At 36.2% G+C, this 27368-nt stretch overlaps 1 protein-coding gene across 1 annotated transcript in view; it reads right to left on the reverse strand.

The window, feature by feature from the left end:
• The window catches only part of ELAPOR2 (endosome-lysosome associated apoptosis and autophagy regulator family member 2), a 168463-nt gene that overhangs the window by 64513 nt on the left and 76582 nt on the right, over window positions 1-27368 (reverse strand). The window contains exon 2 of the mRNA XM_019749771.2: window positions 17025-17145. Coding sequence (XP_019605330.1) covers window positions 17025-17145 — 121 coding nt within the window. The remainder of the gene's footprint in view (window positions 1-17024; window positions 17146-27368) is intronic.

Genomic DNA, 27368 nt, shown 5'->3' on the forward strand with positions numbered 1-27368 from the left:
TTGTTCTACCTCAGGTGGGACCACATGATCAGGTGATTCAAATTTTACTGAATTGCATCTACCTGCAAATGACTGAAAGTACTATGTATTGATATGGGGGTTACAAATAAATTTTATAAAGTAGGTGAATTACAAATATGGACACCATGATTAATGAGGATTGAGGTATTTATAATAGAACTGTGAAGGAGGAACATATTATGCTCATTTACCTGATAAGGAAACTGAGGCACAGTACATTTAAACAACCTAATTAGAAAGATATTCAGTTAACAAGTGGCAAAGCTGATATTCAAATTTAGCTCTGATTTCAAAGCTGGTGACCCAAGAAAATTCAATTCAAGCAGTTATTATAATCAATGCAAAAATGGCAAACAATTCCAGTTGAATTCATTATTATATTTTACACCATTCTTCATTTCCTGTCTTAAACTGTTAAACAATACTCATGTGCATTATTAAGCAATAACCATTCCCCATCCTCAAATTTCTTGTGGAATTTTTAAAATATCATACCTAAAATACAGTCACGAAATATTTTAGCAAGTTACTAAATCCTATAAATCTCAATACTTTTGCTGTAAAAGGAAAATGGTAATAATATCGATTTCCAAGTGTAATAAATGAGATATTCCATATCAAGCATTTAGCAGTGCACCTGGCATAAAGCATATAACAAACGTTAACTACAGCTATTAATGATATAATTCAGGAGTCTGGGACAACAAGAATTCTGCCACTGGCCTCATGATTCCACATCTCAGAAAAATTTCGTAGTCAAACTTAGTAAAACGGGTTTAGGGCCTTTAATAATATAAGGAGCTGAAGAGTGTAAAGCATTTTGTATGTGAATCACTTGCTGCTCCTCAACATTTTTTCCCATCCTGGAATCCAGCTCTCGAGTCACATGTCAAAGGAAGAGAAGAGCCACACATTCTTATTAAACACAATTTACTTCACAAGGTTACGTCAACACAGCACTGCCACCCAGTGTCACCAACAATGAGCAGCTTTCCTTTTTCTGGTATCTTCTATCTTAGCCACACCCACTTTCGACTTTAACATTGCTTTCTTGGCCTTTGCTTTTAGTTGGATTTTAAGGGGTTTCATAATCTTAGGGACTGTATTCTTTTCATTCACAGTTATTTAGAGTATAACATAGGACACTTTCAACAAAAAGCAGGATGACAGTTATTGTAAATAGAGATTGTATCTGTTGTAAATGTAAATTTCATTTGAACAATTAGTCATTGCTAAAATAAATATTTTTCTTTAACAATCTCAAATCCCTGGAATAACTGAATTGAAGATAATCAAACTGCAAAGTTCTGGTATGAGAACAGAAAGACCTTATTTGCTCAAGTCACACACTTAACAGTGGGCTTAACCTGGGATTTCATAATAGTTTACCTAAGCACCCAATCTCTTAAAGTCTAAACTATAAGAGGTCATGTGCTACACTCTGCTTTTTCTCCGCTTTATGCCTTTTCTTTCCTGGCATCTATTTCTGCTACTATGAGTCTATACAGGTTAAAATATGCAGGTGAGAAGAATCACATATAGAATAAGACATTTGTATCTGTCTGTCACCAACTACCAAATGGCTGGGTCCGTTTACTTAATTTAACCCTCTGTGCCTCCTTTCATTTACATTGCAATGAGAATACCACTTCCGCTTCCTCCCTCATAGAACTGACTGTGGTCCTGTGAGACCCTGTGGAAACTGCTCTGAAAGTAAAAGTGACACGAAAATCCAAAGCATTACTATGATCATGCAATCACCCAGTACAATGTACCAAACAATGGTTACTGAACTGAATCATTTATATGCTGATTATCATCTATGATTTATGCCTAACTATAATGAATATCTGTTTTTAATCTTTCACCACAAGAACCTCTTGATTTTGCTTTTTCCTCCTCCAGAGACCTCATGCTTTGAAAGGTGACAGCTATCTATTACATTTATTCATAATTCATCCATTGTTCTGTTCAAATCAAAATTATTACTGAAATTTGTCTTCTAAACAGTAAACAGTAATAACTAGTAATAAAAAGATTTTCAATTTACTTATGTAATGAGATGTTGATGAATTAGTGACCTTATACAATCTCATTATAGGTAAGTACCTGGAATCACAGTGTATTACATTAATTCATTCAACAAATATTTCTTTTTTATTATTAGATTCATGTGTACAAAACAACATAGTAATTAGACATTTATATACCTCACAAAGTGATAACTCCAATAAGTCTATTACCCATTTGACACTGTACATAGTTATTCCAATATTATTGACTATATTCCCTATGCTATACTTTATATCCCATGACTACTTTTTTTAATTATAGTTGACATTCAATATTATTTTATATTAGTTTCAGGTGTACAACATAGTGGTTAGACATTTATATAATTTGTGAAGTGTTCCCCCCATTAAGTCTAGTAGCCCCCTGACACTATAAATAATTTTACAATATTATTGACTATATTCCCCATACTGTATTTTACATCCCCGGTACTATTTTGTAACTACCAATATGTGCTTCTTAATCCCTTCATGTTTCTCACCCAGCCCCCCAAGCCCCCTCCCACCTAGTAACCATCAGTTTGTTCTTTGTGTCTATGAGTCTATTTCTGTTTTGTTTGTTCATTTATTCTGTTCTTTAGATTCCACATATAAGTGAGATCATATGGTATTTGTCTTTCTCAGTGTGACTTATTTCACTCAGCATAATACCCTCTAGGTCCATCCATGTTGTTGCAAATGGTAAGATTTCATTTTTTTTTATGACAGAGTAATCCTCTATTGTATAAAGGTACCATAATTTCTTTATGCAGTCCTCTACTGACAGGCATTTTGGTTGTTTCCATATCTTGGCTATTGGAAATAGTGCTGCAGTAAACATAGGAGTGTGTATATCTTTTTGAATTAGTGTTTTGGATTTCTTTGGCTAAATACCAAGGAGTGGAATTGCTGGGTCACAAGGTAGTTCTATTTTTAATTGAGAAACCTCCATACTGTTTTCTATAGTGGCTGCACCAATTTGCAATCTTACCCACAATGCTCAAGGATTCCATTTTCTCCACATCCTCGCCTACACTTTGTTGATTTATTGATGGCCATTCTGACAGATGCGAGGTGGTATCTCATTTTGGTTTTTATTTGCATTTCTCTGATAATTAGTAACATTGAGCATCTTTCCATATGTCTATTGGCTATCTGTATGTTCTCTTTGGAGAAATGTCTATTCATGTCCTCTGCCCATTTTTTAATTGGGTTGTTTTTTTGGTGTTGAGTTGTATAAGTTGTTTTTTTTTTAAATAAACTTTGGATATTAGGATATTAACCTCTCATCACATGTCTCATTGGCAAATATCTTCTCCCATTCAGTAGAATGCCTTTTTGTTTTGTTGATGGTTTCCTTTGCTGTGAAAAAAACTTTTTAGTTTGATGTAGTCCCATTTATTTTTTCTTTTGTTTCCCTTGCCTGAGGAGATATATCAGTAAAAATATTACTAAGAGAGTTTACTTCCTATATTTTCTTCCATGAGTTTTATGGTTTCAGGTCTTATATTTAAGTCTTTAATCCATTTTGAGTTTATTTTTGTATATAGAGTAAGAAGGTGGTCCAGTTTCATTTTTTTGCATGTGTCTACCCAGTTTTCCCAGCACCATTTCTTGACTAGACTATCTTTACTCCAATGTATATTCTTGCTTCCTTTGTCATAGATTAAATGACCATATAGGCATGGATTTATTTCTGGGCTCTCTATTCTGTTCCATTGATCTATGTGCCTGTTTTCATGCCAATACCATGTTGTTTTGATTACTATAGCCTTGCAGTATATTTGATATCAGGTATTGTGACACCTCCAGCTTTGTTCTTATTTCTCAGGATTACTGTGGCTATTTGGGATCTTTTATGATTCCATATAAGTTTTAGGATTATTTGTTCTGGTCATTAGTAATTTGTTAGGAATTGTATTGAATCTATATATTGCCTTAGGTAGTATGGACATTTTAACTATACTAATTCTTCCTATCTATGAGCACAGTATATGCTCCCATATATTTGTATCTTCTTTAATTTCTCTCTTCAGTGTCTTATAATTTTCTGAATACAGGTCTTTTACTTCCTTGGTTAAATTTATTCCTAGGTATTTTTTGTGATGCAATCATAAATGGGATTGTTTTCTTACTTTCTCTTTCTGATAGTTCATTATTGGTGTATAAAATGCAACTGATTACTGAATATTAATTTTGTATCTTGCTACTTTACTAAATTCATTTATCAGTTCTAACAGTTTTTTGGCAGAATCTTTGGGGTTCCCTATACATAACATCATGTAATCTGCAAGTAATGACAGTTTTACTTCTTACTTTCCAGTTTGGATGCCCTTTTTTTTTTTTTTTTTTTTTTTTTTTTATCTGATTGCTATGGCTAGGACTTCCAGTACTAAGCCGAATAAAAGTGGTGAAAGTGGACATCCTTGTCTTGTTCCTGATCTTAAGGAGAATGCTTTTGGCTTTTCCCCACTGAGTATATTAGCTGTGGGTTTGTCATATATGACCTTTATTATGTTGAGATATGTTCCCGCTATTCCCACTTTGTTGAGAGTTTTTATTATAAATGGATGTTTGATTTTGTCAAATGCTTTTTCTGCATCTATTGATATGACCATATGATTTTTATTTTTCATTTTGTTTTGTGGTATGTCATGTTGATTGATTTGTGAATACTGAACCAACCTTGCATACCAGGAATAAATCACACTTGATCGTGGTGTATGATATTTTTAATGTATTGCTGAATTTGGTTTCCTAATATTTGGTTGAGAAATTTTGCATCTATGTTCTTTAGGGATAGCGGCCAATAGTTTTCTTTTTTTGTAATGTTTTTGTCTGGTTTTGTAATTAGGGTATGGTGGTCTCATAAAATGAGCTTGGGAGCCTCTTTTCCTTTTGAAATTTGTGGAACAGTTAGAGAAGAATAGGTATTAAATTTTTTTTTGAATGTTTGGTAACATTTACCTGTGAAGCCATCTGGTCCAGGACTTTTGTTTGTTGGGAGCTTGTTAATTACTGATTCAATTTCATTAGTAGTAGTTGGTCAGTTCAGGTTTTCTGTTTTTTCTTGATTCAGCCTTGGAAGATTGCATGTTCTAGGAATTTATCCATTTCTTCCAGATTGTACAATTTGTCAGCATAACAAATATTTTGAGTACCTAATAGTTGCTAAGCAAACACTACACACCACGGCTATTTTGATGAATGAGATAGAAACAGTCCCTTCTACCATGGATGTTCTATTTTCATGTAGTCTAGACTTATCTTCCTCAAAATAGATCAAATTTACATTTCACTGAGCTAAATTCACTGCAAAATCTATCTTATCTGTTAACGTAAGTTAATTGCTAAATAAAAAATAATTACGTATAGTTAGGGAAAATTATTAATTAAATCAAGTCCACAATTAAGCAAGCCAATATGTCTACTTTTCTTCTACTGTTCAGTTTCATTTAAATAAGATACATAAAATAAAGTTAAAGCTGTAGACTGTAGATACTTTATTACTGACTCTATAAGAATACCCTTACAACTATTATTATTCATCACCATTAAGGGCTATACAAACAAAGAAAATAATGCATAGTTTGTGGGTCTCAAAATTGATAAATTTTATCTTCATCAATCATTTAGCCAATCAACTATCCTTATTATATAATTAAAACTTCAAGTGCCTGTCAGATTTATTATCATAATTCTTCTCACAGAAAACAAAAGAAAATAGATAATAGCATCTAAGAGAAATTGAACATCATACTGAATCCAGCAAATCTCAGCTCTTCTTCCTCCCTCACTGCTGATGATAAAGAGAACACTTGACCATCATCTTTTTAAGTTCTTATTTATGAAATTGTTAGAGAAGAAAAACTAGTTTTTCTCTCTTATTTTACAAAGGTGAGGCAGGAAGACTCCATAACAGTACAGTAAAAAAGGTTATTTCTTGCTAATGTTCTGACTCACATTAAGGTATTCTTTTATTTGGCTAAATGGAATCCTTGTTTGCTTTAATTGGGAAGATTTTATTTATCATAAGATAGTGTTTTTTTCTTGTCAAAATACACAAAGTAATAATGTGGGCTGATTGTGAGTATATCAAAAAAATGCTTAATGTAAGGCTGAAGGAGGGTAATGGAAGGTAACACTGCAAATTCTAATTGTGGCAGACACCGCAGTGTTCCCGTGAGGAATAAATATTCATGAGCATTGAAAAAATATACTGGTACTCCACTATAATTTACATAATTCACAAGTTATGGGATATAAGGCATAATTTGGACATAGAATGAAAAAATCATGATATGTAATAATACTTATGACTATCCAAAGCAACCTAAGTGACCATCAATAGACGACTAGATAAAGAAGATGTGGTACATATATACAAAGGAATATTACTCAGCCATAAAAAAGAATGAAGTCTTACCACTTGTGACAACATGAATAGACCTGGAAGGTATTAAGCTAAGTGAAATAAGTCAAACAGGGAAAGATAAATACCATGTGACTTACTTATATATGCAATCTAAAGAACAAAATAAACAAACAAAGCAAAAACAGATTCATAGATACAGATAATAAACTGATGGTTGCCAGATGGGAGGGGTGGTTGGGGGGGCTCGTGAGAAATGTGACAGGAATAGCATTAAGAAGCACAAATTGGTAATTACAAAACAGTCAAGGAGATGTAAAGTACAGCCTAGACAATACAGTCAATAAAGTAGCAACAGCTACGTATAGTGCCAGGTGGGTACTAGACTAACCAGGTGGATCACTTTGTAAATTATATAAATGCCTCACCACTATGCTATACACTTGAAACTAATATGAAAAATAATATTGAATGTGAACTGTAATTGAAAGAGAAAGAAAGAAAGAAAGAAAGGAAGGAAGGAAGGAAGGAAGGAAGGAAGGAAGGAAGGAAGGAAGGAAGGAAGGAAGGAGGGAAGGAAGATTGTTTAAAATAAAAATAAAAAGCTTTCAGAATGAATAAAAGGGACTTTTGAAATTATCTGGTACAAATTCTCCTAATTCAAAACCCAAATTTCCTCAACTACTCGTATGTGACCTTGACTAACTTAGTTCAACATTTCTACAGTCATTCCAGGCAGATTCTTTATTCAGCAGACTTCCTGACCCCTACACGCTCTACCTTATAAATAGACTTTTACAGAACCATGCAACCAGAAGATTTTATTACAGTTAAGCTGAGAAAAATCCACTATCCTTATCTGAAGTGAAAAAGAATAGCATTAGAAAAACCTCTCTGTTTTAGATGTCAAAAGACATGAGTTCTAGTTCCATCAGTGCTGCTTAGCCACGTGAAGTAACATACAAACTACTACATAAACTCTGAAGTGGCACGATAAAATTATTAGAACAAATGGGAGAAGATTTTTGCAAACAAAGCCTCCGATAAAGGGCTAATATCCAAAATATAAAAGGAACTCATACAACTCAACAACAAAAAAACAAACAATCCAATTAAAAAATGGGCAGAGGACCTGAAGAGACATTTCTCCAAAGAGGACATACAAATGGCAAACAGACATATGAAAAAATGCTCAACATCTCTAATCATCAGAGAAATGCAAATAAAAACCACAATGAAATATCACTTCACCCCAGTTAGAATGGCTATCATCAACAAGACAAATAGTAACAAGTGTTGGAGAGGCTGTGGAGAAAAAGGAACCCTCATACACTGTTGGTGGGAGTGAACATTGGTGCAGCCACTATGGAAGGCAGTGTGGAGAGCCCTCAAAAAATTACCATATGACCCAGTAATCCCTCTCCTGGGTATCTACCCAAAAAGACTGAAAACATTTATCCATAAAGACATATGTGCTCCAATGTTCAGTGCAACTTTATTTACGGTGGCCAAGACATGGAAATAACCAAAGTGTCCTTCAATAAATGAATGGATAAATAAGTTGTGGTACATATACACAATGGAATACTATTCAGCCATAAGAAAAGATGAAATGGTGCCATTTGCAACAACATGGATGGATCTTGAGATTATTATGCTAAGTGAAATAAGTCAGACAGAAAAAGCAGAGAACCATATAATTTCACTGATATGTGGCATATAAAACTGAAAACAACAAAAGAACAAGACAAACAAATGAAAAAACAAAAACTCATAGACATAGACAATAGTTTAGTGGTTACCAGAGGGTAAGGGGTGTTCTAAAAGAGGGTAAATGGGGTCAAATATATGGTGATGGAAGGAGAACTGACTCTGGGTGGTGAACACACAATGGGATTTATAGATGATGTAATACAGAATTGTACACCTGACATCTATGTAACTTTACTAACAATTGTCACCCCAATAAACTTTAATTTAAAAATATTATTAGAACTAAATTCTTAAAACCCATTCCTATCAATAACAATCTTTAATTTTTCATTAAGACTGGGGGATGAAGTTGGAGGCTGCAGAGATGTGAATTTTAAGGTCTTATTTGTGAAATTCTTTGACAGACAAGGAAGAAAAAATAATCTCACCTCTCATTTTACAAAAATGAAATTGACCCAGGAGACATACGAAAGAGTACAGTAACACAGACCAGTTCTGGCTAATGTTCTCTAATTCACTGTTCTCTGAAGAGTAGTGAAAGTAGTGCCTGTACATCTCTGAAAATGAATTCTCACCTCTAACATCCTTTCCAATGAATGGGTCCTCACATAGCTCTACAGGGTAGGATATATGATCATCACTGTATTTGTTAGAGAGAACTGATCAGCCAGAAGATCTCCCCCACCCCACCCTACCCAAAAAAATTACCAGCTCCTGGTAGGAAAACTGATAAGCAAAAGGTAACTAAGGCAGTTTGTGCCTTTAAAAATAATACAAATGCATTTTATTGTGGCTTCTTGACTTCAATATTTGTTGGGGTAGGAGACCAATTCCAATTTATCAGGTATGAATGACAAAAACTTACAGGAAAAAAATACAACAGCGAAGGTTAGGGGAAGGAAAACAGTCAGAGTGTTTGATGAGGTCACCAAAGGGGGCAGAAAGAACAATGCATCTGTGAAATCAGTTTTCTCAACTTCCATTTATGTCCTAACACTTTGATTCTTACCATCCTGAACTTTTCTTATTGCTTAGAAAATGTCAGGCACCCTTTACTTCCTGAGAGTCTCTCTGCCCTTGATTCTGCAATTTTCAGGGCTGAGTTCTTTTATTGCCTGAGAAAACACTTTTTTCAGAGAAGCTCTCTCAAGCATAGTTCCCATCAAACACTACAATTGATGTAAAGCCGGATTTTGAGCTGTTCTTTGAACAGTCTCATTGGTTCCTGCCTTTCATCCACTACTTGTGCGCTGCTGAGCCCATTTAACTTCAATGCTCTTCCCACCTGGAACTTGATGCATCAACATTCCAAATTAAGCCTATTGAGGACAAAATGTTTCTGTCCTTTAACATATAAAATAAATTTTTACAAATCTGATTAGATTTCTGCGTTTCACCTACAGAAATGAAACACTAAAGTCAGTCTCTAATTTGATGAGACCAAAGTTATTCAAATCAACAAATGCCCCAGTGTTTGGAGCTTTTTTTAGGAGCCAAGAGAGGATGTCATTGCCTCTCCTCTTGGGAAGAATAAAATAGGACTCTATTCTAAATTAAGAATTTCTACAATTGAAAAAACACCAATATTTTTCTAATACATGTTAAATAATTAAAGCATATTATACGTATCAAGCACCAAAATTTTTCCAGGCACAGAAAAAAATGCAACTTCTCATTGTATATGAGGCTATAGCTATAAATATGCCCTAAATTCTGAATACTGTTCTCTTACCTTTCAGAAAAATATACACAATTAACAACAAAATCTACAAACAAATCAACCAATTAAAATGACTCACAAAGCAATATATCTGAGCCTTTAGACACCATCTTTTAAAAAACCTATTTACCCATTTGGGATATTAATTTGCATAACACTTCTGTCAAGAGGTAAATGTTAGGGAAGCATTCATGAAGGGGACTAACACTTGTTCAGCCTACACTGTAGTGTATTCCAAAGAGGCAGAACACCATAGGGATTAAGAACATGGACCCAGCAAGCTAGACTGCCTGATTTCAAATCCCAGCTGGGCCTTTCACCTGTCTGAGGTTATACAGAACGGACTTCGCAAGGTTTCTAGGATGACTGAATTTGAGTGAATATATGTAAAGCACTCACAGCTGTGCCTTGCATATAGCAAATAAAGATTGGCTATTATAATTTTTCATTGTTATAATTACTCAGTTATATTATCACATAATTACAATTCCTGGCACTGTAGATTATATTTATCACCTCATTTAAGCCCCTTAAACACCTGTGAACAGCTCTCTCCAGGTCAAAGTCTTTGCTGTGACACACAGGACCTAGGAGATCTGCCAGAATCTCTGTCCCCTCACATCCTCCCATGCAGATTTCCCAGGACACCCAGGAAAACCCAGGGCTGCCGCTAATCTGCTCATCTGCCTGTGTTTCCTATGCCTCAGATGCCACTGTGCTGCATCGAGTTAAAGAACTTCTTCCTTCACGTTCGCCTCAGAGATCCTCAAAAAATGAACACGCATGGCCCATTAAGTATGGCACTTAATCCTGCCTCAACTCTAAATCAGGACCTAATTTTCCACGTGAACGTGCCAGAGCATGGATAATTCAGTCTGAACTTCAAACTTACACCTGCTTCCCGGTGATGCTCTCCTGACTCCCTCTGAGCAGAAGGCAGCCCTCCCTCCTTAGTAAGATCACCCCAAGTCTTCATATCTATCATGCACTTCGCTCCTATACTATAAATAATTTATTTACCCATCTGCTCCCTTATTAGATTGAAAAGTCCTTACCTTCTGGTCAGGGGGAGGGGAGTGGTAGATGAGGGTAAAGAGGATCAACTACATGGTGATAGAAGCAGAACTGACTCTGGGTGGTGAACATACAATGAGATATACAGATGATGTAATACAGAATCATACACCTGAAACCTATGTAACTTTACTAACCATTGTCACTCCAATAAACTTGGATTTAAAAAAAGAGAATGAAAAGTCCTGAAAAATAGGAATATTTTTTTCATTTATTTTTGGATTCCTACTGTCAAGAATATAGGAAAAACTAAATAAATGTGTTCAGTAAATAAAATAAAGCTCAATAAATAGCTGTGGACTAAATAATTTTCCCAAGACATACAAGTCAGCTGTAAATACGGGATTTAATCCAAGGTGTATACCACACCTGGCCACCAACCATGGGAGGTTTTCAGCTGGACAGCAAAGTAGTAATGTTGCAACTGAATCTTGTAGGACAAAGAAATTATATACAATTATTTAAATTATAGTATAAGTAACAACATATAAACATTTACTAAATTAGCCTGGCATGTGTGTTTAAATCTATATTTTCCAAAAACAGTATCTGTAGAAATTAGCCAAAGGGGTCCAACTACACATTGGATGAAAGAGTTCAATAATCAAATACACTTGGGAAACTGGTTAAAACAGAATACAATTAACACACAGCAATGTTCTATAAATGTTTAGTAAGTTGTTCAGAGATTTTAATTTGAAAATGTACACTACATTCATTCTTTTCCAGACTTGCTGGTATTTCACCACAGAAAACCCTGGGATGAGTATTTTACAGAACAGAGTTCGAGCGACATTCCATTGCCATGCAGGGCCAATGCACTGAGGTTACCCAGCCTCATCTGCTACTGCACCAGTAACTCCTGACACAAATGAGACAAACTATGTATTGAATCCTGGAGAGAAGCCTACATTTGAAAGAGTTATGATCCCAAGAAATGGATTTTTAACTGTCACAAACCAGAAAGCTAAAACCAACTCACTTTCTATGAGAATCCTTTTGCTTTCAATTTCAAACTAAAACCCAAAGCTGTTGACTCTAAATTGTCACCATTTACTCTTAGTCCTTCAGGCCCATTGAATGTGGGTGACAACAGTACATCTGAGAAAAGCAATGAAAAAGAAAAAAAATATATTCAAGGTTTTTTTCTAATCTGAACATACCATGTTTGATCCAAGAAAAGGAAATATTAGAAGTTTATATAAATAGTGAAGTACAAGATTAAATAATGCCCACAAGACTATGACTAATCTAACACTAATGTAGAATTAGAGATATTTTCAATAGGCATTCCCAATTAGAAAATAATGTGTTTAAGTTGTACTTGAAGTCATGGACTGAGAAATAGTCGAAGGAGTAAACACTAGAAGATACACGCATATACTCCCAAACAGAAGAGATATCTTATGCTTATTTCCCCCTTAGTGTTCTAGACTTGTCTGACAATATGTAAGGAAATAGGTAAAGAAATTCTGTCCACACTCTTAGTAGCCAGGCTTTTATTTCTAAGGTTTGGATTGAAACAAAAAGTTTGTTGAGACAGAGACAGAGACAGAGACAGAGACAGAGACAGAGAGAGAGAGAGAGAGAGAGAGAGAGAGAGAGAGAGAGAGAGATCCAAAATGACAATAATGTTTGATGATCTAAGAACGTTAAGGGCACCCCAAAGGGTCAAGGGAAGATTTTAGAAACTCTTGTGCAAGATGAAAGTGACCCAACAGAAGAGAAAAGATGGAATTGGGACAGGGGTTATATGCCCTTGTTCTGGAAAGAGACAAGAAGTGTTGTGGTTCGGGAATGGCATGTTACTTGCAAGCTGTACCTAAATGATGTGAAGATTTCAAATGGTGGGTGATGCCCACCGACACAAGACTCTTAGCACCAGAGCATGGAAGAAGCAGCAAAGTCCCCTGTAGCTAAGCCTGCAGCAGGCAGAGAGAAGAGATCTCAGTGGCCTGCTCAAGCAGCACTGCCTCTGAGACTAGGAGCTCTGCACAGCAGAGGACAATGTGGGGACCAGTACCAGTTAATAACGAGGGGTCTCTCCATCCCATTTCCTGAGCCCTATAAGCTTCAAGCTCACATATACTCCGTGGTTCAAGCAGGACAAAAACAGATACCTAACTTCTCATTAATTTCATTCAGAAAAGCCTTGCAGCCAGATTTTACATAATTTCCTTTTTTAAGTAAAGATATAATATAGCTTGCCCATCAATTTTCTCAAAAAATTTACAACTGCTACAGGAACATTCCTATAATCCCTTTTCTAAGGAAAGGCCCTCTCTACCGCTTCTTTTTCAGAAAGAAAGAAAGATCTACCCAATTATAGTTTGAAGAAACTATAACAATTTCAACTGAGACCAAATTCTAGGTTTGACCTCATTGAAAGACATTAGGATCTAGGGAAATTGTGTCGCACACAACTATTGCCCTAAGTAATTCTTACTCACATGAAGTTGCCACATTTCATCTTTTTGTTTTCTTTTATATGGCCCAACTGCTGGGCCATATCATGAGGGCATCACTGATGATTCTAGAGTCTGGGGGCATCCCACCATCTGAGGTCTTGGCCTCCCTCAGGCATGTCTGGCAAGTACCATGCCATTCCTGAATGACAACACTGTTATCATCTTTTATCCTTGAAGCACTAGCGTTTCTAATATCTCCCCTTGAAGATGTCCACCAACAGAGCTTTATGTCACCCACGTAGGACCCTAAAAGCTCCCCCAAGGCTGTCATCTTCAAGTGATGATCTAACTCAGTGGGTAAAAGACAGGCTCTGAAACCAGATATGTCTGTATTTAAATCCAAGATCTGTCACATTCCGACTATATGATGTGTTCACCACTTTACTCTGACTTTTCTCATCAGTAAAATGGAAACATTGATAGCACCTACCTGGGACGATTGTTGTGAGGATACAATAAGATAATAGTATAAACTCTAGGCACAATGTTTGGCACATAATCAGTACATGAAAAATGGTAGCTATTACTAGCAATGGAAATCTAAGCCACTGAAAAAATGTTCAGTTATTACCATAACTGCCTTCAGAATTTTAATGACTAGTAATGTGGTAAGCACCATGTTTAATGTTATGAATGAACTGAGCTTCTAAGTTACGTAGCTCTATTAAGTTTCTTGTGAGTTTTAAAATAACTTGTCTTTACCATAGAAAGACAAAGTCACATATCAGAAGCCACAGCTTCCAGAGCAGATATGAGTATAAATGCAGAAATACTTGCAAATTCAGATTTCAGACAAAATGCCAAGATAAAAAATGCCCCAGCCATCACATAACTATTGTCATTTTTAGGGTAAGTATCATGTTTAAAGTAAGTAATATCTAATAGTGACTTGATTATTAGAGTTTTTAGAAAAATTCTTGGAGTGTCATATTCACAACACTATCTGTGGAAGATTATAGCAAATAATGAGCCAAGAATATCCATGGCAACACTCAAACAGAAATAATTCCTGTTCATGCATCAATTCTGTAAAATATTTTTGAATGTTTGGCCAATAAATTTAATCAGTGGTATGTTGGTAAATGTTTAACAACCAACTCCTAAGCCAATGGAGGCCCCTGATTTATAGTGTTTGCCAATTCCCGTGGTGTAAAATACTCCACCATGACTCATTTCCAACTAACGATCAGCTCTCAAAAGCCAGGGCTAGCCAGAACCAGCACATTACCTAGACAAGGAGTAGTACTCACCATGGTTAGGTAGCTCATCTAGACAGGGGTATTTACAAGGAAACCAAGGAGTTAGCGCACAAGTGACTATGTGACTCTGTCTTTCTATGGTAAAGACAAGTTATTTTAAAACTCACAAGAAACTTAATTGATCTACGTAACTTAGAAGCTCAGTTCATTCATAACATTCAACATGGTGCTTACCACATTACTAGTCATTATAATACTGCTTGAAGGCAGTTATGGTAATAACTGAACATTTTTTCAGTGGCTTAGATTTCCATTGCTAGTAATAGCTACCATTTTTCATGTACTGATTATGTGCCAAACATTGTGCCTAGAGTTTATACTATTATCCTATTGTATCCTCACAACAATCGTCCTAGGTAGGTGCTATCAGTGTTTCCATTTTACTGATGAGAAAAGTCAGAGTAAAGTGGTGAACACATCATATAGTCGGAATGTGACAGATCTTGGATTTAAATATAGACATATCTGGTTTCAGAGCCCGTCTAAAAGAGAAAAACAAATAGAGATAAATAATAAACAGATTTTCTAGGAAGATGATTGAGGCATACAGCGAGCTAATACCATAAGTATCATTCACAATCCTTCCTCACAGAGCTGACCCTCTCCCTGCACAGGTGGTACATACACCCAACCTTGTATCATCTTCTGTACCGACCCCACTATCCTCTTAAGACTCTTCCCAGACTGAACTCTTCACCTGGCTAGGGGTTCTCAGGTTCTCCCTGTACTCATTTAATATCACTCATCGAGAAATAATTGTTCTCTTCCCTAATTTTCCTCATGAGACTATTCTTGTATTCCCATCTCCCTTTTAACAGTAAACCCAGCACCTATTCTAAAACTCCTCCAGCCAGTAACAGAGACACATTTTCTCTAAGAACAGGAAAGAATTAACTATCATTTACTAATTTGCTTATCTGCTCTTTCATTTGGGAACAAAAGAATTAAGCTTTTAGAAATACCATTTGGAAGACTGCAGGAAAATCAAAATAACCTCTTCGTCTTACTTTCAGCTTTGAACTCCAGTCTACCCCCAGACTACTGCAGGAACCTGTAACTTGACAAATTAAAGGATTTAAAAACGTAGAGTTTATAAGTGAAAATAAATATATTGACATAATGTTGCACTTCATGCCTGCTTAACTGCTAAAAGACAAGCTGTTGAATGTGATGGTCACCAATTCTACAATCTCTCTATAGTTTACATGAAAAAGGCAAATTACCTTATTTCTATGGCTTAAAAGAAAAAAAAGAAATCCATTGCTAGATGAAAGAGTTCTGTGCATGGATGTTGGTGAATGTACTTAATGGCAGTGAACTATGCGCTTAAAAATGGTTAAGATGGTAAATTCTACTAAAATTTTTTAAACTTTTAGAAATTTAAATTTAAAAAAGACATCTATTAAAGAGAAATTCTGCCACTCTGCCCTCCATTATTTCACGTAAGGAGTATAGCACTTCTCCATAGCCTTGCCAACAAATAAGTCAAACAGAGAAAGACAAATATAATATGCTTTCATTTATATGTGGAATCTAAAAAACACAAAAACAAATAAAAAGAACAAAACAGAAACAGACTCATAGGTACATAGAACTAACTGATGGTTGGCAGAAGGAAGGGGGTGAAGGGATGGTCGAAAAAGGTGAAGGGGAGTAAGAGGCACAAACTTCCAGTTAGAAAGTACATAAGCCACAGGGATGTAATATACAGCACAAGGAATATAGTCAATAATATGTCTGGCAATAACTTTATACAGTTGCAGATGGTTACCAGACATATCGTGGTGATCACATCATAAGGTATATAAATGCAGAATCACTATTTTGTACACCTAAAACTAATATAGTATTGTATGTCAACTATACTTTAATAAATAAAAAAAAGCAGTGTGCCATATTTTTTTAATAAATAAAAACAACATCCTTTAATACTGCCTGTGTCTCATTACAGACATATAGGAGCACCAAGCGTTGAAAGGGGTGCTTTTCAGACAATAGTTTGGTGGTTTCCAGAGGGTAAGGGGGAAGGAGGGTGGGAGATGAGGGTAAAAGGGATCAAATATACGGTGATGGAAGGAGAACTGACTCTGGGTGGTGAACACACAATGGGATTTACAGATGATGTAATATAGAATTGTACACCTGAAATCTATGTAACTTTACTAAGAATTGTCACCCCAATAAACTTTAATTTAAAAAGGGGGGGGTGCTTTTGCTCTGCGAGACATCAGTGCTACATGTTCATTTTTGAAAAGTTCTCATAGTCATTATAATGAAATTCATGGACTAGTATGACGGGGCTATGATTTAATCAGGAAAACAATTGGTCAGAAAGTCAAAACCTACTGCATTCTTTGCCTCTCACTGGGTCAGGCAGGCCAGAGCAGTCCACTGCAGAATTCGGAATGGCAACTCTCCACCGGGAGCCACTGCTATCACATTCTGTGTATTCAAAGTGGTAATCTTTCTGCAAACAATTACAAAAAGAAGCCTTTGTTAGAGCCAATTTTAAAGCGACAACTGTGCTTTCTCAATCACCCCCGAATCTGCCTGCAAGCCTGATTTGTGTCTTGACTCTCTGGTTGACTCTCATTCTTCCCCCACTTGATCCACACTGCAGTTTTTTTACTAAAAATGCATCGTGCCAGGCAGTGAGGGGCACTGAGGATATGATGAGGGGCAGGGCAGTCAATGCTCTCAAGTCATGTCCACTGACCTCTGGCTTCACCCACCCAAAAAGGCTACAGCATACTTTCCTACTTCTTTTGAAGACTTGCAGAGTTCTAAATAATTGATAGATACAAATATAAGAGCAAAATAACACTAGGATATTAAATGCTGCCACTGTCCCAAGTTTTTCAAAGAAAGAAATAAGGGAACCATCCCCATTGACCTAATTCTCATTCTGTTTAAAATTTAACAGCAGATGTAACAATCATCCCAATACTAGTAAAAAACTACCAGTTTTTTTCAGCAGTTCTCCCAAGCTCAAGACACACCCACCATAGCGGGCTACCATCCATCACAGACTGTAAAATAGACATTTATTATTATAATTGTCCAACTAAGACCAACTAAGTTGTCTCTGGCCTTTGATTGCTTTGAAATTTTCAGTGTCTTCCATTGGTCAGAACACATAACACCCATGAGATGCTTGAACTCAGAGGCACAAAGACAAAATGCCGTTGGAGCCTTTAAAGAACGAGAGAAGTTCTAAGTCTTCCCCCCAAATATTATCAGCTCCATATCCTATTTATTCAGTTCAATATCTTGGATGTTGCTCTTCTGCTTAATTCATTCTATTTTTGCCTCCCTCACTGTATCAATGACAGAAGAGAACAAAAATACCAAGTCACATCACCATCGGGAAATCAGGTGTGGAAGGCGGGGAGGTATCTGTGTATGTGTGTGTGTCCACATGGAAAGAATACCAGTTAAGAAATGGGTTCTGACCAGAAAGATCTGGGTTTGATTTCACATCCCATTCCTCCATGTACAACCTATGTGATATTGAGTAAGCCACTTTACCTCTCAGAGCATTCGTCTTTTTCATTAGTAAAACTTGAATAATAATATGTCGTAGGTTGTATGGTTGTTGTGGAAATTAACTGAGATAATGCATGTAAAATGTTAGGCATGGTAGGCTGCCCTGAGTTAGCATTTGATTAATGGTAGAATTATTATACTTATTAAGGACAATGGGGATAAAGAGGATGATACAGAGAAAGAAGCTAGTGGTGACATATAGTAAGGCACAGACCACCTGAGTTTCTGTTTCCTGTGCTTCAATTTCTGCATATACATAAGATAAAATGAGAAAGGATTGTCAATTAGAGAAGGTGTAATCATCAGGCTGGAAACAAAGGTCTTTATGCTGCATTCAGACTCTCCCCCAGAAATAAAATTTAATATACCCTTTACGCAATCATCTCTGAATATTATTTTTCTACTGGTATTCTTGACAAAGTTTGGCAACAAATAATTTGAGATGACGTTATTTGACAAGAGACTGGATCTCTTCATTGCCAATTAAGGGCAAATCTATATACCTAAAAGAATCACTAAAAGCAGCCAAATGGGAAAGGCTTTCCAGAGGGAATGATGAGAAGAGGGAGGGAAGAAGGGAAGAAAGAAAGGAAGAGATGAAGGGAAGGGAAAAGTAGGGAATAAACAATAAAAGTTAACTAAATTTGACTGCCTATAAATGTTAAACACAAAAGTCATGAAAAGTCATTATAAACTAAAGTATAAGGTAAATAACAAAACAAGAAACTGGTAAAGAAACAACACACAACAAAGGTTAATGAATTTAAGAACATTGGCTTTCAAAAAATCAGTAAGGAAAAAGACAAATAATTGTTTGGAAATACAGTCAAAGAATACAAGCAATTCATTAAAGACTAATACAAATGGTCAAGGAAAAATGAAAAATGTTAAACCTTGTCAAATAAATGTAAACAATGATTTTCATTAAGTTGGTATAACATTTAAAATACTTTTTGAAAACTCTCTAAAGTTAACAGTGCAGTAAAATAAACACTTGTGTGCTTCCAATGAGAGAGTAAAGTGGTTCAGGCTTCCGGGAGAGAAGTTTGTCAATATAAATCAAGAGCTTTAAAGTATTCAAAAGTTTGAAATCTCACTTCTAGAATCTAATTTAAGAGGAAAAATGTCGAATGTGGCCAGTGACTTATGTGCAAAGATACTCATCATAACTTTGATGTAGCTAGAGGAAGCATAATTAATAGTTGAGCACTAAAGAATTGTATATCTATATTAGTTAGCTGGTATTTTTCATTATGTGTTTATATCATTAAATACTTATAATATGTGGTTGGACAGTCCATATTATTCCCATTGTTCAACTAAAACTCAGACTGGGTAAATAATTTACCCAGAGATACCCAGCCAGTAAAGAGCATAGCTGAGAGCAAGAAGTCAAGCCTTCAGTTTATTTACCAGCATTTTCAGTTTATATAAGGCCATTATGCTTAGAATAGATGGTTACTGTTTTAAAATAGAAAGAATGTTTTAAAATAGAAAAATTTCAAATACAAAAGCCTGATGGTTACAGAAGTCTAACATAGAGATGTCTCATATGCAAAGAGAATACAAGAGTACACAGATAAGGGAAATAATCTGATTCCTCTCTCTTTCTGTATTAGTTTTCTATGGCCTCGGCAACAAATTATCACTCATTCAGCCACTAAAGACAACAGAAATTTATTCTTTCACAGTATTGGAGACAAGAAGTCCAAATTCAGTATCATTGGGCCAAAATGAAGGTATTAGCCAGGCTGCATTCCCTCCAGAGGCTCTAGGGAGACTCAGCTACTTCCCTCCTCCAGCCTCTGGTGGCTGACAGCATTTACTGGCTTACGGATAAATCACTCCATTCTCTGCTGCTGTAGTCACACTGCCTTCTCCTCTCCTGTCTTATCCCCCTCTGCCTCATTCTTGTAAATCCTTTTGATTGCATTTAGGGCCCACTGAGATAATAAAGAATAATTCTCCCATCTCAAAATGCTTAACTAATTCACATCTTCAAATCTCTTTCCGTAAACGATAATCATTCATTGGTTCCAGGGATGAGGACATGCATATCTTTTCTGGGGGGAGGGCATTCTTCAGCCTATCACAGTTCACCCTCTGGCCCCAAAGATCCATGTCCTTGCCACAGGCAAAATATATTCACCATATCCCAAAATCTTCTAAAGTCTCAACTGTTTACAGCATCCACTCAAAGTCCAAAACTTTATGTACTCCCATCAGCTCAAAAGTCCCAAATCTAATAATTTAAATCAGATATGAGGGAGACTCTGGTTCTGATCAATACAGGGCTGAAATTCCTCTCCATTTGTAGACCTGTTACCTGCCTCCAAAATACAATGTTTTGGGACATTAACAACAGTTACAGACGTTCTCATTCCAAAAGGGATAAAATGGAAGGAAAGGAGGGAGGGAGGGAAGGAGGAAGAGAGGGAGGGTGGAAGAAGTCAATAGTCCCAAGCAATTTCAAAATCCAGCAAAGCAAATTCCATTAAATTTCAAAGCCTGGGAATAACCCTCTGTAGTTTATGGCTCCAACCTCAGAGTCACTCTTATGTTTATTTTTTTTAAATAGAACATGCATGTAGTTGAGTAGTTTTATTGGGCTGTTTCTTGCCTATAAAACTGTGGAATCCAACACTCTTCCTCCATTTTATCCATCTCTGTCCCTTTCAGTTCAAGCTGGCAGCATTTTTGCAGATATAACATTATCAAAAACGTTGTGGGTCTCCTTTGTATAACACAGGATTCATGCCATTAGATGGAGGATCTTCCACAGATCTTTCCTTGATAATCTCCATTCCTGGCTTCTGCTGAGATAGTTAAGTAGTACATCTAAGTACATAAATCATACATGTAATTTCTCTAGCACTAGCAAAGTTTTCTAGTCACACTCTTGGCCTTCTCTCCACATCAAACTTTCCTAGGAGTGGCTCTCCTAATTTTAGCATCTTTTGTACTCTGACTAGGCTAAGAATTTCCTAAATTATCAAGCTTGAATTCCTTTTTGTTTAACAACTATCCCCTCAATTTATCTCTTTCCTCTCACATTTTACTACAAGCAGCAAGAAGGAACCAAGCCACACCTTCAACATTTACTAGTAAATGTCCTCTGGAAATATCCAAGTTCATCACTTACAAGTGTTGCCTTCCACACAACCATATGACAACATTCTGCTAAGCTTTCTGCTACTATATAACAAGGATCATCATTCTTCCAATTTCCATGAAATATTCCTCATTTTCTTCTCAGCCCTAAACAAGAGAACCTTTAATATTTCTACCGATATTCCATTTACAACTTATATATTCTCTAAGTCAATACGGCATTTTCTACTGTGCTCCTCACTTCTTCCTGAGTCCTCACTCACAGAGTCTTCAACATCCATATTTCCACCAACAGTCTGTTCTAGGCAATCTAGACCTTTTTCTATCATATGCTTTAAAATTCTCCCAGCTTCTGCTCATTACCAAGTTCTAAAGCCACCTCCACATTTTTATGTATTTGTTACAGCAGCTCCCCCCATCAGGTAGCAAAATCTGCATTAGTTCTATAACTGCCGTTAACAAATTATCACAAATTTAGCAACTTAAAACAACAGAAATGTATGCTTTCTCAATTCTGGAGGCCAGAAGTCCAAAGTCAGTATCACTTAGGTATGAGCCAGGCCATGTTCACTCTGGAGGCTCTAGGGGGAAGTCCATTCCTTGTCTCTTCCAGCTTCTGGTGGCCACCAGAATTTTTGGCTTGTGGCCGTATCACTCCAATCTCTGCCTCTGTGAATACACTGCCTTCTTTCTCTTCCTCTTGTCATGGCATTTAGGGTCCACCTAGATAATATCCCATCTCAAGATTGTTACTCACATCTTCAAAGCCCTTTCCTGTCTTATCAGGTTTACAGGTTCCAGGGATTAGGACTTGGATATTTGGGGGAGATGATTAAGGGGGACATTATTCAGCCCACCATAGTCCCCTATTGTACAATAACCTTGATCAGCCATGTACTTGCATAATGACTCTCTTGTTTCTCTTATTCCTAGTTATTTGTATTAGGAAGTCTTTCCTAGTTCCATATCCCACTGAGAAGATCTTGGCTCTCATATGTAAAATTCATATAATTTTTATCATCCTTGCAAAATAATGACGCTGAGAAGTCGGGCATGGATTTCAAATGAAGGCAGGCCTCTGAATAAAATAGGTAAGCTCAAGAAAACTGTCTTCCACCACTGCCTCTGTGATATTCAGGCTGCCAGTTATGAGACCAGAAATAAACAGAAGGAAAAAGTATACGTGGTGTGAGCAACACATATGGTGAATGTTTACGTTTTAAAAAATTATTACAGTAAAAGGCACATTGCCATTAATTCCACTCAAAATACTCCCCCTCACGTCTGACACACTTATCCTATCGGGCTTGCCACTTTCTGAAGCAGTTCTGGAGTCCTCTTTGTGAGTGTCTTTAGTTGTGCTGTTGTGACTGCCTTGATGTCCTCAATTGATTCAAAACATTTCCTTTCATGGTCATTTTGACTTTGAGGAAGAGCCAGAAGTTGCATGGTGCCAGATCCGGTGAATAAGGTGGATGGGGACACACTGTAATGTTTTTATTTGAAATAAATTGCTGTACCAGAAGCAATGTGTGACATGGAGCATTGTCCTGATGGAGGATGAAACCATTTGCCCATTTCGTGTTAATGTGTTTTTCGCGATCCATGATTTTGGCACACTTGAAACCACACCTTCTTTTAACCATCGCTCACACCCAACTGACTGCATCAAACAAGTTAAAACTTGTCACACACTGTTACTAAAGTTCGATATGCTGCTTCCCATATTGAAGATCCCTGCCTCTCCATTGGATGGCACTTGGCAACAGCATTTACCATATTTGTTGATCACACCTCTTATTATTGTGTTTTCTGACTTAATGGTGGATGTTGTATGCCAATTAATTTTCTTAAGATTCCTTGCCCTATCTTCCTCCTCTAGATTACCCTTGAACTCTAAAGGGCCACAGCTATTGTGAAGTTACAAAATTCTTAGGATTTCATCAGGAAACTTGTATGTGTTTATTTATAAATACTTAAATTTTAAAGTACATAAATGTAAACGTATCTCATGCATAGGACAACACTTGGAGTCAGGGATTTATATTGTAACCCACGCCAGATGGATTTTATTTTAAATTACATAACAGGCTATTTTATCTGGGCTGGTAACAAATAATAATAACTTAAAAATCTGTTTCGGAATGCAACCTTTAAATCCATAGCAAAGATTTAAGAAAGAGTGTGACATAGTGAAATCACTAAAGATACAATATATGTCCCCAAAATACTCTGAGTGGTATTCAAGGTACTGAATAGAGAGAATGACAGCATTTAAGTTTTCAGATTTACAGATAACACACTAAAACTCTAGCCACAGACCTAAGTAAACATTGAGCACTTAAACTGATCCTTTGAATTTCTGGGTGTTACGGAACAATTAAAAGGAAAAGGTAAATTTTTTTCTCATACAAATATAAAATTAACAGATGTCAAATATTTTATTTAAGTCATTAATTACCAAGTCAATCCACCAGTTCAAATGAGAATTCAAAGAATACACATAAATAGGCAATCAGGAAAGTGGAATGAATTAACTAAGAGATGAAGAAATGGTAAATATCCAGAGCATAATAAATCAATTGCTTTCAAAAGGACACAATGAATTTTCATTTCCATGGGTAAGAACCACTTGGATTACTATCAGTTTCCTACAACTCACAATTCTGTAAAATACTTCAACGACAAAGAAAGGTGCAAACCCCTCTAGAAACTGGTAATTTAGAAAGGTGCACCCAGTAATCTTTTCTGCCTATTTCAATATGTTTCAAATTTTTCCTGAGAAGGGGGAAAATTCCTGACAATGTTTCCTACATTTCAGGGCTCCTGAGAGTTTATCATCAAACATATTGATATGAGTCAGAGCACACTCTAAACAACAGAATATCTGCTCATAAGCCACAGTCTCAAAATTATAAATGAAGAAGTGCTTGGCCCTACCCACTCAAAGGATGGCAGTTATTTAGACATAGCTGCAGATGAAAGAATGCTGAAGACACTGACCCAAATAATTAAATGATGGGATTACTTAAAAACCTTACATTGTGAATATGTGGGAATCAGGAAAAACTCCAAAGAGAAATAGAGAATAATTATTCCCCATCACCAAATACTTAAGAAAAGACTATCCCTCAATAGAAATCATGGCACACCACACACCACACACACACACACACACACACACACACACACACACGATCACAAATAAATGTATAGGCACGAACTCTCTAATAACAGAAACACAAAGTGCTTTATCTTACACTTAAAACACAAAATGTAAGGATACACTCAAATAAATATTAGACGCCCACAGTATCCCCTGACAAAAACTCTCTCCTTGACCAATGTTTAGTCAGGCTCTTCTGAACTCTTCCCAATGAAGCCTGGACCTCTCGGCTTCCATGATCATCTTTGCATCACCCAGTTTTAGCAAGAATTCTGTCAAGTCATTTAACAAAATTCCTCCCTTAGCCCTGATGTTTCCTCTTAGTAATTTTCCGTCCACTGTTCCTGACCCTCCTTGCCTATAAATCCCCATTTCTCCATGCTTATTGGAATTGAGCCCAGTTCTATACTGAGGCTTCTTTTCCCCTATTGCAAATGTTCCTGAATAAAACATGTTTAACTACTGACCAGCCTTGGTTTTCTCTGAAACCCCCCCAAACACAAAGGCATTTACACTATAAAAGCTTCATGGTGCTCACAGAAAGCCTAGCGTATCATCTTCCAATTATGATGACAGCTGTTACAGTTTAATTACATATAGGCTAGGTATTGTTTCAAATAAATAACACATATAAAAATAATACTTGTATGCATATATACAGATTTCTTGACATTATATTAACAATACATATGTATTATTTTATATACTGACATTAACATATATCAAATATATGGTTTATGTCTGTATCATTACACATTGTGTTTATATATTAACATTAATATATATCATTCTTTATTTTGTGGCATTTAATTATTAAATAAGCACTATGGCCTAAGTGCTGTGGGGGAGATTTAAAATAAATATAACACATAGCGTCTGCACTCAATAAATTTATGATTTTGTTAGAGTAGACAGGACACACACACATACAGACACACACAAAAAAACATATAATTTTATAAGAAAGCATAAAGAATAAGGGCTCCAAAGTAGAGTCAGTGTGCAAGTAAAAATTCTATCTGGTGAAACTTACCAGTAAAAATTCCTTAATGCTCCCATAAAGCACAACGCTGTACCACTTCTCAATTAACTCATCACAACCAATTTTCCTTAAGCCCTCTATTGGATACCTATTTCTTAGCAACTAACTGGCTTGCATTTCAGAGGCCATGTTTTCTAGAAAACTAAGGTAGAATGTGCATTATGCGACTCCACATTATTATGATTTTAGAGACAGAAGAAATTTCTGTGAGCTGAAACCACCTGGAAAGACTTTGAGAAAGCCCTGAACAATAGGCAGGGTTTGTAGCTGTTCTAATGCTTACCAGTTCCTTCATAAATAGTGGGTTTGACAGGGTGTGATAAACAATGAGATCAAGTCTGAAGATAATATGCCTAAAGACACACAGTGAAATATATTAGCCTAAGGAAGGATAGAGAGGTGACTAGGTGAGTGAATGAGCAAGTGAACCAATGAAAGTACAAACAAATGAAGAGGCCTGGTCTTTTTTTTTTTTTTTTTTTTTTTAAACTTTTACTTATTTTAAGTGTGTTTTTCCAGGACCCATCAGCTCCAAGTCAAGTAGTTGTTCCAATCTAGTTGTGTAGGGCGCAGCTCACAGTGGCCCATGTGAGGATAGAACCGGCAACCTTACAGTAAGGAGCACTGCACTCTAACCAACTGAGCTAACCGGCCACCCCATGCCTGGTCTTCTATACTCTAAGATTTGTTTATATTACTGGCCCACCAATGAGAAAATCAGCTCTCTGATGCTCCCTGCCTATCCTCTGTAGTCAATTAAGAGTTGACCAGAGGTAATTATGAAGACCCAGTAGATGACCACAAATTCTAGTACAGAATCAAAAGCAGCAAAGGTGGTAGAAGACCTCTGGCCTCAAAAACAGAAAAAGTGCTGATACCTAAGAAAGCACACACAGAGGGGAGGGACAAAAAGAAACAAACGTAATTCCTTTTCTTTATCTGTTTCTTTCTTTCTGAATAGTTATGTGAAAGGTTGAGAACAGTATCGTCTTTTCTATGATGAGACTGCAATTTCTCGGGGAGACAGGTCCTCGAATTTAAGTGCTCAGCAAAGTGTTTCGGTACCCTTATTGGAGAGAGCAAGACAGCAAGCAGAAAAAAGGCAGAGAACACAAAACTGCGGAGCATGGCACAAATATTTCAACTCCAATTCCAGTGAGTGTACTCATCCTACTACATGGGAAGGTCAAAAGCATGAGAATACTTACTGCAGACACATATGCAACTTATAATAAAATCTTCCTTACACTACGTTATCAAGTACATGAGCACGGTAGCACTACGCAGATATTTATATTCAGATTTTTCTCTTATAAAAGGAACCTGCCGTTACCATGGGAACTTGGTGGCTAAGTAAAGTAATATGTACCTGATCTATTTATGACACATTCTTTTCTCTGCATTTGTAGACACTATTGCTTTTTATAAATTATTCTGAAAAAATTACTTTAAACCTGAGTTCAGTGTCTATCTTTGTAAACAAGGTTTTAGAGATACTCAATTCAATTTGTAATGTAATATACCGGGGGATGCCAAAAAAATGTATACACATGATTGGTAGTCATCTTTTGTTTCAGTATATATTGAGTATTACAATTTTAATACAATTTTTTTCCTTTCTTAAAATGTGTACACATTTTTTTGGGGCACCCTCTGTATATTTATTAAGTACCTCCCCTTTACCACCATACAGACACTAGGGATACTAAAGTGAACAAAACAACCCTACTTTCATGGGGCTTACACTTTAATGTGAATGAACTGTGTAGAGTTTCTTGGAAAGACCCAGCTTAGACCATTTTCCTTCCATGGCTCTCAATCCAAG

The sequence above is a fragment of the Rhinolophus sinicus genome, linkage group LG09, assembly GCF_036562045.2.
Source record: "Rhinolophus sinicus isolate RSC01 linkage group LG09, ASM3656204v1, whole genome shotgun sequence".
In the NCBI taxonomy this organism is placed as follows: domain Eukaryota; kingdom Metazoa; phylum Chordata; class Mammalia; order Chiroptera; family Rhinolophidae; genus Rhinolophus; species Rhinolophus sinicus.